This window comes from Leptidea sinapis, chromosome 30, assembly GCF_905404315.1.
Source record: "Leptidea sinapis chromosome 30, ilLepSina1.1, whole genome shotgun sequence".
Lineage (NCBI taxonomy): Eukaryota > Metazoa > Arthropoda > Insecta > Lepidoptera > Pieridae > Leptidea > Leptidea sinapis.
Window position 1 is genome coordinate 6,615,942 of NC_066294.1, and position 12,227 is coordinate 6,628,168.

Below are 12,227 nucleotides of genomic sequence, written 5' to 3' on the forward strand. Positions count from 1 at the left end.
AGTTAGTTATTTTTAAAGTGATAACCGTCACTTCTGGAATTAATTATGCACATTAAATTTAAATATAAAATTTATGAATGATTCGGGACTAGAACCCGCGACATGGAAGAAGAATGAAGCCACAACCTGAGAGTTGAACAAGACATACAAGATTTATACACGATACGTCACTCGAACGGTTGGCTTAGTGGAAAAGGCATTCGCACGGAACGCGAGAGTTCGAATCACGTTCCGTTAATTTGTGTAAATAATTGTAATATACATATATCATTGTATTAAAACTTCGTGTCAAAGTGATTACATAATTACCAAATAAATTATATAAAAATCTTTAACCACACAAAACACTAAAATTTATATAAATGACGTGGCACGATCTTATCTAAATTGGACAAAAAACACATTCCTTGGGTCGCTACCTAATATTTTAGGTGAGAGTATTATTCCTCCTTAAAAGACAATAATTCACGCATTCAAATTGCATGCTGCCATTTTTTATATCGCGTGTGTTTCGCGCCTTTTTCGGCTGAGGGCGTGTTTCTAATAAAATTAAGCTGGATTATAGAGTTCGGAATATATAGAAATGCCACACATGCGTGTACACACATAATATTATGATACACATTGTAACTATTATTTGATCAATCTAAATACCATTAGATAAAGACAAAACTTTTCATTTAAAGTGTTATTTTTTAATAGTTACTTTGGGCAGCATTTTTTATTTTTTAATATACTCACTTTGCCAATAATACACAACAAACTTCTGTGGTTAAAACATTGTTATAAGCTAACTATAGAACTTTCATCCCCCTTTTTCTTCCTCACACAAGTCTAAATTTTAAAAACGCTAGAACAAATATATATTTTTTTTTATCAAGTGCATAAATATAAATTTTCATGGTGTTATCATCGATAATGACGAAGTTTTATACAAATTTCCACCCCCTAATTCAACCCCGCCAAGCATTTTATTCGCGATAAAAGTTAGCCTATGTCATTTCCCAAGCTCTTGTCTACCTCTGTACTAAATTTCATGAAAATCGGTTCGGTGGTTTTGGCGTGAAAGCGTAACAAACAAACTTACATTCACATTTATAATATTAGTAGGTATAAGTTTCTCTTTTCATTAGTGGAAATATAAAAGTACAGTCATAATACCTAAAGCAAATAAAACTCATATCTTAGAATGTCTTTTAATAGAACAGGATTGTGCTGCATTTAATTGCTTCATTAACACACGCTCTTTCGCTATGAATATTTAAGAGTATTATATTTTGTTAACTTTATTCAGCCATTATGATTTAAAATGGACAAGAAAGCGTTCATACCATAAATTAATAAAAGTGTGTGTGTGTAGTCATGTATGCACGCAAGAAGTTATACTTCTTTGGCCTAACGGAGCAAAAATCATTAAAATGAATTATTCCTCGTGCTATTCTACGTTTTTAGAAAGAACAATTTTGTAAAATTCTTGCAAAGATGGCTTTGACAATTAATTATTAGATAATTAATACGGCTGTATGGACTTAAACCCTTTGCCTATCCTATTAATGGATGAAGAAACCAAAAAAATAACGAATGACGCAAACGTCAAAAAGTTTTAGGAACCAACTTCAACCTGTTACTTTTGTGTTAGAGTGATGTGCGCGCATCTTAAAATTTCACTCTCATAATTTTTTCATAACGCGCCTAAAGAAGTAACTTCAATAATAAACATTATACTATTTCCAATAGTTGAAAGTAATAACTATAGATTTATTTAAGAGTTTAAGTCTCTCGAAGAAAAATTCAATGAAATAAATATTATGACTGTTCATTATCAGTACATTTATGAAAATTTAATATACGTTCACACAAATTGTCATTTTTTGCTCTTAATAGTGATTTTCATTATTATAACACTAGAAATAAGGGATTGCTTGTAACTAATTCTAGTAAGCTTCAAAAGATACATAATAGCTTTAAGGTTAAATGTATACATTTTTATAATAAAGTCCCAGCCACTGTTCAGACATTATCTATAAACAAATTTAAATATTTTGTAAAAAAAATGGCTCTGTCGTAAATCCTATTCCTCCACAGCTGAATATCTAAGTGATCGGACTGCCTGGGACTAGATTATGATTATTTTATAGCGACAGAAATGACTGTACAATATTGTATGTTTTTATTGAAAAGAGCGCAAAAAAAAAATGCTGGGAGAGTTTCTTGCGCCGCTTCTCCTCTCTTAGATCACCATTTGTTTCCGAAGCGGTAGTAGTATCTTGTATATTAGAAATGACATCAAAAAGAATTCTAAAGCAATCAATTTTGAGAAAATAAATGCTTTTTAAGCTAGCAATTTGTTTGAAATATCAACAAATATACCTAAACATAGCATCACAGTTGTAGCACACATATGTCTTTATTTTGATTTTAACACAACAAAATACGAAAGTAATGCAAAAGTTAACTATTAAAATTTGGATAAATTGTTTTTTTTTTATGGAATAGGAGGACAAACGAGTGTACGGGTCACCTGTTGTTAAGTGATCACCGCCGCCCACAATCTCTTGCAACACCGGAGGAATCACAGGAGCGTTGCCGGCCTTTAAGGAAGGTGTACGCGCTTTTTTTGAATGTCGTATCGTCCCGGAAACACCGCACAAGAAAGCTCATTCCACAGCTTTGTAGTACGTGGAAGAAAGCTCCTTGAAAACTGCACTGTGGAGGACCGCCACACATCCAGTTTTTCTATAAATCTATGAAAAATAAGCAAGTTTTCTTACCTACTAATAAATAATATCGACATGCAAGTTATAATATTTTCAGCTCTGAGTACCGTACATAAATAATAAAAAAATATGTGTGTATACCAGAGTACACAGGTGATAAGTGAAACTTTTTTATTTACAACTTCACAGAAATTAGGTCGATAAGACTTAATAAAAAAAAATTAAAACTATTTCATTATAAAAAACATGCATACAAACAGACTTTTTATTTTATTATGTGCAGCCATTTAATATATTATTACAAAAAATCAACATGGCGCTTAACCGAAAACCGTGACAATTTGCTATAAAATTACACTCATACGTTGATAAAGAAGTTTCACTTCGAAAAGCAACATAATTAACAGATAAACATCAAAATCATATCCTAGCACCTAAAACTCGTAATACAAAGCATTTATATATATAGTAAAAAGCCCGAGCGAGTCTATCTAGCTTACACAAAGCCAGGCTGACAATGAAATATGAACGCATCATTTACGCTCTACGTGTTCCTAGCTCTATTCGTACTAGACCATAAATTCACGGATTCGTTTCTTGTCTCTGCCTTCGCCCAATGTTGATTTAACACGGTTTTAGTCTTATTGATTCTTTATGGATACGGGTATTGTCTATGCTCACGCAATGCCACTATGAACCTCTAATTAATACGAGGCTATTGTTCCGTGATGTATGAACGCGGACTTGTCGCTGAAAGCTACAATAATAATAACGGGATTAATGGATAAATAATTTATTCTTATTTTTTATTAAATTAGATTGAGATTGCAAGGATCTAAAATTACCATTCATACCTGGTTTCATCCACTGTACTGACCCAGCAAACGTTGTATTGCCATATAAAGTAATTAAAAAAAATTCAATAATTAAAATTTTTGGGTTATTAAAAATAGATGCGACCGTTTCTCAGACCTACCAAATATATCATACTACAATTATTGTATTCGATTTCCATCTTGCAACCCTATAATGGATTTGTGGATGAAACTTAATAATATAAATATCGTGATACAAAAATAGTCGCAGATCCTAGAAGGGCGAAAATTTTAAGTTGTATGTATTTTTAAATTTTGAATCATAATTAAATAAAAATAAGTAAAATTGTAAAAAATACATTTAGGGGTATCAAAAATAGATGTTGGTCGATTTTCAGACCTAACCGATTTGCACACAAAATTTCATACAAATCGGTTCAGCCGTTTCGGAAGAGTTTGGTAACAAACACCGGGACACGAGAATTTTATATATTAGATGAGATCTCATCAATAATGCATGACAGTAATGTCAAATTTGACATTTCCTAATTTGAATTATAAACCAAAAACTATTCTAAATTTGAAATTTTCTTAAGATGTTTTAAGAAGCAGCCGTCTGTGGTCACGTTACAGAGTAATGGCATCAATTAGTTATCGTGTTTGTCGCGTCATTCGTCTGGGTAATGCGTCTAACTTTACATAAATCTCAACGCAAGTGCTTCAACAATATTTTATAGAATATGAGACATTTTTCAAGATCGTTTCGCTATAAAATATAAATCCTTTATTTTGTCATATGTACTCCTCGTAGAATTAGTAATAACGATGGAATTTTTTTGCAATAAAAATATAAATATTATGCTCAAAAAATACACTTAAAAACGCTCAGGCAATAAACATAATCTTTTCTCCTCTTCAACAGATGAAAAGGCCTCCTTCAACTGCCATCACAGACTGTTTAAAAACCTTCCTCTTGAGACACTGTGGTATTTGGGATGGAGATTTCCGAACGCTGCCCATCTGAGTTGGATTCAACGTGTGACCTCTTTTGCTAAATCAGATCTGCCTAACTGGATTATTTGTCCAAGGTCCAAGCCGTACTCGTGAACAATTTGGAGAGTACAGTTTCCAACTTCACATCACCGGTCTTTAGCTTCATCAGTTAGCTCTGTCCATTAGACAGGTCTCGTGCGAATACTTCAGAGGCCCTGTTACGCTCTATGGCTACATTTCCACTATCTGTGTTATGCGTCGTATAACGCGAGTCATGGACTTGGAGATCTGACAATATCCAGTTTTTTTTTCAAACGGCTGGCCTTTGAAAAGAACTGGATTTGGGCGATTTGAATACCTTCCAGAACCTGCTATTATATTCGTTCACGTCAGAACAGTCGCCGAAGCATACGAAGCGAATTGTAATAGGAGTACGTTTGTATTTTCAGATTTTGGATCTGGATGGGTGCTTAGACTTCACCAGTCGAGACTGCTCCAGTTTTGGATTGATATTCAATGTGCCTCTTACAATGCGGTGATTACCCCCAGTTGATCACAGAGACATCATTGAATATATGTCTTTTGTTCGACATAATGAAGTCAATTTTATATTGGTGTCATCATCGAGACTAATGCAATTCCATTTGCGTAGTCTTCATGAAAAAGGAGCTCACCATATAAAGATCCTCCTTGTTCATGAAGTCCGCCAGTATCTTGCCTCGGGCGTTCCGATTTGCATAACCAAATTGCTCTGCTCTTTACTCATCGGTGCTACGTTTGTACAGTTTTGCGTTGAAGTCTCCCATGACAACGTTGAAGTGGGTTTTGGAAGTATGGATGGCTGTTGAGATATACATGGCCTCCACCTCCTCGTCGGAGTGTGTCGAAGTTGGAGCGTAACGCTGATTGAATTTCAACGAATACCACCTCGGTAACGTTGCTAATGACTTCTGGAAGAAAAATCCGACACTGCCGTGATACAGTTTGTCGGCATCCCGGAAAAAGATCAGGTGTCCGGAGTTTATGATTATCGAGTCCTCACCCTTATCTTCGGACTTCAGGTAACCCTACCACAGCCTACCATCGTAGTCGGCTCAAAGCTTCTTAAAGTCAAATTTCTCGTTGGTCTGCAGTCTCCTATGAGCCTTGCTAAGCCCGGGGATTCGTAGTATCCCCTGCCACGTCACTTACGTGGCTACTACCGTGGCCGCCACGTGCGGGGCCAACGACTGGGGGCCGGGGTCTTATAGTGTCAGTCATTGATTTTGAGGCGTTTTCCCATATTCACCACGGTTGGTAATAGAAGGTGATGCTCTCTAGGAAAGATGCTGCTGTTTGTTGGACCAATAATTCGAAAATTTCTTTTCTCCAAAAACCTTAAAGGGTTTAAATTTAAATTTTGTTTTTAAACCTTCTTGCTCGATAATGTGTAGCGCTTCGAGCTGATGGTCTCGAGTTGCCAAATGCTCTAAACAGATCAAAATCGATGTAGTGTAAGATGTCGGCTACATCAGTACCTACTGCCATGGCGCCTTTTTCTGCTACTAAACAGTGCAAATGTTTGTGTTTCGATTTGAAAGGCGTCGTAACTTTGGGAAAATTTATATCTTCTGAGTTTTCAAAAATCTTGACAGTAATTTCATTAAAGTACACAGATTATTTTACTGAGTTTTCGTCTCCTTAAAACTTATCATTAGAAATCATAAAATTCTGTTCATTATAACAATTACAGTCAAAACCGTTTATGGCGACATCGTTTAGAACCACATACCGGTTAAATTTACCAAAATCAAAGGTCCTGGCTGAATGTTATATGACCGCCTTATCTAAAACATTGGTTTTTACGACATTGTTTACTACGACATACCGCATTAAGCGACCACATTTGGTTAATGTTTTCAGAGAATTATATCTGTAGAACGACCGGCTCAGCTGTATTGTAAACAATTTGAATAGGTAACTGTATCCACATCTGGCACAGTATAATAGTCAATGGCTATTATCGTAAAAGTAAACAAAGTTTAAGGTCTTTTGTAATTCTTAGAAACAAAGCACATGCATGCCGTAGCCTCAAGGCCCGCTTCGTCATATCTCTTAGGTCAGTTTGTTACGTATCTTTACACAAGAAGCACCAAAACATTATTGTTGAGTTAACTGTGAAAATTGTAACATGTCGCAAAAAAGAAAACAAATCAGTATCGAAGAAAAATCGCATATTATTTCAAAGCTAGAGAAAGGAATTCCAAACAAAGACCTGGCAAAAGAATATGGTGTATCTCACTCGACAATTTCAACCATTTGGAAAGAAAGGGAGAAAATTCAAATCCTTTACGACAAGAATTTTTTGAAAATGAAACGAGCCAGAACAACGCGGCATACGAAGATTGAGGAAGCTTCGTTAAAGTGGTTTAAATATCAAAGGACAAATAATGTGCCAATAAATGGACCAATTCTTCAACAAAAAGCAAACGATTTTGCTTAACGTTTTGGTGAAGATTTTGTTTGCTCGTCTAGTTGGATTCAACGTTTCCGGGCTCGACATGGCATTGTCGGCGGGAAAATGAGTGGTGAAGCTGCCAGTGTGGATAAAGATGCTGTAGACGAATGGATTACGCAAAAGTGGCCTACATTATGCGAAGGCTACAGTCCTGAAGACATTTATAACGCAGACGAAACCGGACTTTTTTACAATATGACACCAGACAGGACTTTAAAATTCAAAGGAGAGAATTGTTCGGGAGGAAAAATGTCCAAGACGTGACTAAAGATCATGGTTGCAGCAAATATGACAGGATCCTGTAAAAGGAAGCTTTTATTTATTGGGAAATCTAAGAAACCAAGATGCTTTAAAAACATACGCTCACTGCCGGTAACGTATGAAAACAATGTGAAGTCATGGATGACATCGGAAATTTTTGAAAAATGGTTACGAAACTGGGACGCTGAATTAAAATCAAACAATAAGAAAGTTCTTCTTTTAGTTGATAACTGTCCTGCTCATCCGGCTGTTACTAATCTGAAGTGTATTAAACTCGTGTTCTTACACCCAAATGTTACATCTGTACTGCAACCTATGGACCAAGGTGTAATAAGATGTTTAAAATCTCATTATAGAAGATTGCAAGTGTTAAAGTTAATACAAAGCATTGACAGTAATAATCAGTTCAGCTTTACGGTTCTTGATGCCATCGTGATGATATCCGAAGCATGGGAAAAAGTTTCACAAAAAACTATAGCTAACTACTTTGGGCATGCAGGTTTTAAAGATCTTACAAGTCTTATAACAAGAACCTCAGATGATGTGATTGACGACGATGAAGAGGACAATATGTCTTTGGCTCAATTAGCCCAAAATTTACGACCTGCTTTATCTACTACTGAAACAGACGAGTTCATTGATGTAGATCAGTCTATTGCAATTTGTGCACCAGCTACGGAGGATGATATTGTACGTGAAGTTCAAGAGGAAAATGAAAATGAACAGGAAGACTCGGAAGAACAATTTACAGTGCCAACTTTGATTGACGGTCTCAATGCTGTTAGTGTATTACGAAAGATTGATCTTTTTAATGAAGAGTTCCACATGCAGGGAAATTGTGACGATACGCTGATTAAAATCCAACGTGAATTACAAAATGTGTATGCACGACAGAAGTGTTTCAAACAAACTAAAATTACAGATTTTATGCATACAAAAATGATGGAAAAATGATATTGTTCTTTTATATTATACGTTTGTATTGAAGAAAACAAAATTCAGTTTAACTTCCTACATGAATATACATATTATCTTTCCTATTAATACCTGTCACCGGTTGTTACAACTATCGGTTTTTACGACTCAATATGAGTAGTCCCTTCGATGTCGTTATAACAGATTTTGACTGTATTTGTAAACCCTTAATAAACTAGTTAAATACAATACGAATTTATATCTGAAATTAATTATTTCCCACTAAAACTATTGTCATCCTCACTTTGTACGAGTTAGTACGAATCCTGTGAAACTTCAATATAATCTCGCATACTTGTCCATCTCTGATGTTCGCAAACAAAGACTTAAGCTACGACTATAGCTAGCCTCTTGTCTTACTTTACAAACTTCGACACGAATAGTTTGGTGATTAAAATACTTACGTGCTTTCTAGAAAAATATAATAAGATAATATATACAGCAATCTCTGCTAATGTAAGACCACAAAAAATCTTCCTTCAGTTTTTTCTCAAATTTTTTAGATATTTTAAATTTTCCCATTTCCGATTGGTAAAATTTCGTGATATTTTTTTTTAATATTTTTTTATGAAAATAAGGGACGAGATGAGCAGGACGTTCAGCTGATGGTATTTGATACTCCCATTACAATGCAGTGCCGCTAAGGATTCTTGAAAAACGCAAAAATTCTGAGCGGCACTAGAATTGCGTTCGTCACCTTGAGTCACATCATGTTAAGTCTCATTTGCCCAGTCGTTTCACTAGCTACGGCGCCTTACAGACCGAAATACAATAATGCTTACACATTACTGCTGCACGGCAGAAATAGGCGCCGAATTAGAAATGAGGAGATCCGTAGGAAAACCAACCACCGATATAGCCCATGTGGTTGCGAAACTGAAGTGGTAGTGGGCAGGGCACATAGCTCGACGGACAGATTGCCGTTGGGGCAGTAAAGTCCTCGAAGGGCGACCACATACCGGAAGACGTAGTGTTGGTAGGCCCCCCACAAGATGGACCGGCGATCTGGTCAAGATCGCCAGAGTAGGATGGATGAGGGCAGCGCAAGGCCGATCGACATGGCGATATTTGGGGGAGGCCTTTGTCCAGCAGTGGACATCTTTCGGCTGAAATAATGATGATAATTAAAAAGAGTAATCAAATAAAATATCTGCGCAAAGAAAGAGTGGACCACAAATGTATAAAATTCCATCTTTTCTTTTACAACATTCTGATTTTCATAGAAATCCAGTCTTTTAACAATCTTTAAAAAGGATCCAAAAGTATGGCTTCACTTATCTATATAATAATTTAAATTTATAGAAAACTACAAAGCTATAGTGGATGAAATTATTAACATTTATAATCCGTTAAGAATATGTTACAGCAAGACTGCTAGTGGTTGTAATTACGTGTTTAGCAATACGATACTCCGTGCGGAATTCGCAGCGCTCCCTATTCACAGATCTACAATAAGTAGACATGCCCTGGTCTTAGGAACTCATCTACTGAAGTGAATTTTTTCAAACTTTATAATTCAATTCGACATAATATAAAAATTTACAACAAAACGAATTTATAGATAGTAAATGCCTACAATCTCTTTTAATTACAAGTTACTGTATTTTTATATAAGACTTTCTCCGTGTATGAAATATACCTATATTTTTAGTCATTCATATGTTATTTGGCAGATATTTGTAAGACTAAATTTTTTGGTTAGGCTCAGGCTATGTAATAATAAATTTTATTGTACGTATTATTTTTTTTTAAAAAAGTTCCTTGTATCCGTTTTTCTCAGGTCTGAGTGAGTTTGGGTGAAGTGATTCTAAATCCTATTTTGAATACATTTAATTGAATTTGAAATTTATATTTAGAAGCTCCAATATATTTTGATTTATTTGCTAGTAACTTATAAAGTACTATATGTGAACATAGTAAATATTATATGTTGGCGCTAGATTAAACATTATTTATAAACTTAATTGTAAAACTTAAAAAAAATTGTTTGATATAATTTTATATATAGTTAGAAATAATTTTTGTTTATACATATTTTAATTGGCCTTATGTTTATTCACATGTTTTAATTGTATTGCTCACAGCCACAAACAGTGGCTGTGAGCTTCCCTTAAATAATAAAATAATTAAATAAATTGTAATTCCTCTCATTTTTGGAGAGAGCTCATATCATAATGTGAATTCTAAGCTCGTTACAACCTAACAACCTCCATTAACAGTCACGGGAGTTTGTCATCAAAATATTATTATTAGCTCCTGTCTATGTATGCATCGCTCTATGTTCCAGAGCGCACGGTGCGGCGTCGCGACATGTCACCTGAATGGACGCCCGTATTCCTACTATTTACATATTTAATGACGTAAAACGTCGCCTAGTGTTTGCTTAATGAGATATACTTTCGCTGAATGAGAGCAGTCGTCTTGTGAATAAAATGAATTTAGGTGAAGAGGAACCTAGAACTTTTACAGATAATTGCAGATATTTTGTTTTTAAGCCATTATCCGTCGATGCAACATGTTTTATCTAAACTAGTAATGTAAGTGAAGACGACCATATAGCCGAATGGTTAGTGACCCTGGGTACTAAGCTAGAGGTCCCGAATTCGAATCCCGGTAGGTGCAATCATTTATATGATAAATATGGATGTTTGTTTCCGATGAATGTTTATAATATGTATTTATGTATATTTAAGTAAGTATATTGTATTAAATATATCGTTGTCTTGTTCCCATAGTACAGGCTATGCCTAGTTTGGGGCAAGATAATTTGTGCGAAAGTGTGTCAACATTATATTACATTATTATTATTATTAAGTAGTCTTTAAATCGCTCAAACCCCATAGATTACCATTATAAGTATGTTTATTGTAAATAGACATCTGATTCTTACAAAGAAAATATTATAACATTAATTTTCTATCGGGTTGGTGTACTTCTAATTATTGTCACACTGTTGATTACCATTACATAAATGGCATGTATAAATTAATGTGTCAGATATAACTTATATTTAATTGAATGAATAAAAATTATCATCAATAACACAGACTTTTTTATGACAATAAGGGATGAGACGAGCGGGACGTTCAACTGATAATAATTGATACGCCCTGACCATTACAATGCAGTGCCGCTCAGAATTCTTGAAATACCCAAAAATTCTGAGCGGCACTACAACTGCGCTTGACATATAAGATGTTAAGTCTCATTTGCCCAGTAATTTCACTAGCTACGGTGCCCTTCAGACCGAAACACAGTAATGCTTACACATTACAACTGCTTCACGGCAGAAATACGTGCCGTTGTGGTACCATAATCTATCCAGCATCGTGTGCAAAGGTGGAAGAATGTGTTTTTATAAACTTGCGGAACGAATAGTTGGCCAACTTACAACAGTGACAAAATGGTCCTGATTCTAACGCATCCCAAAATGACTTAATGCGTTACGGACCAGGATAAGTTGACTTTTGTCAACATCCAACTTTAGTCTCGACTGTTTATGATATTTATTCGAGTGTTTATAATATTTGAACGCCATATACCGAAACAGTATTCCAGCAAGTTAGATATTAATCTCCTAATGAATATGACAGAACAGTTAGCCCTTTTGACCAAAATTATCTATAAGCTATTACCTATTCAAAAGCCCTGCACACGCATGGCGCCATAATGAGGGCTTGGCGGAATCGCGATTGTCATTTCAGCCCTATTGTTCACTCTATATGGCGGCCGCGGCACCGCGAGGCATACGTCGCGCTCCATTTGGACGTGTCTAAATACGCATAGATCTATGCGCTCGGCTAGCATTTTTACACCGACCAGTACATCTTGATCCTTTAGTGCCACCAACATTCTAGAAGATCCCTTTAGTTAATATTGAGTACTGAGACTTTGCTTAGACTTTATTTATGTAAAACTCAGCTGAGTGTGATAAAACACGAACTTGACTTTTGTATTGGGCTGTATTAG

At 35.2% G+C, this 12,227-nt stretch overlaps 1 protein-coding gene across 1 annotated transcript; it reads left to right on the forward strand.

Moving 5' to 3' along the window:
• Positions 1 to 7,598: 7,598 nt before the first annotated feature.
• On the forward strand, positions 7,599 to 8,247 carry LOC126973919 (tigger transposable element-derived protein 4-like). Its single transcript, XM_050821290.1, has one exon. It carries the CDS (start codon positions 7,599 to 7,601, stop codon positions 8,235 to 8,237), a length of 639 nt encoding a protein of 212 aa, XP_050677247.1. The 3' UTR covers positions 8,238 to 8,247.
• The last annotated feature ends 3,980 nt before the right edge of the window (positions 8,248 to 12,227 follow it).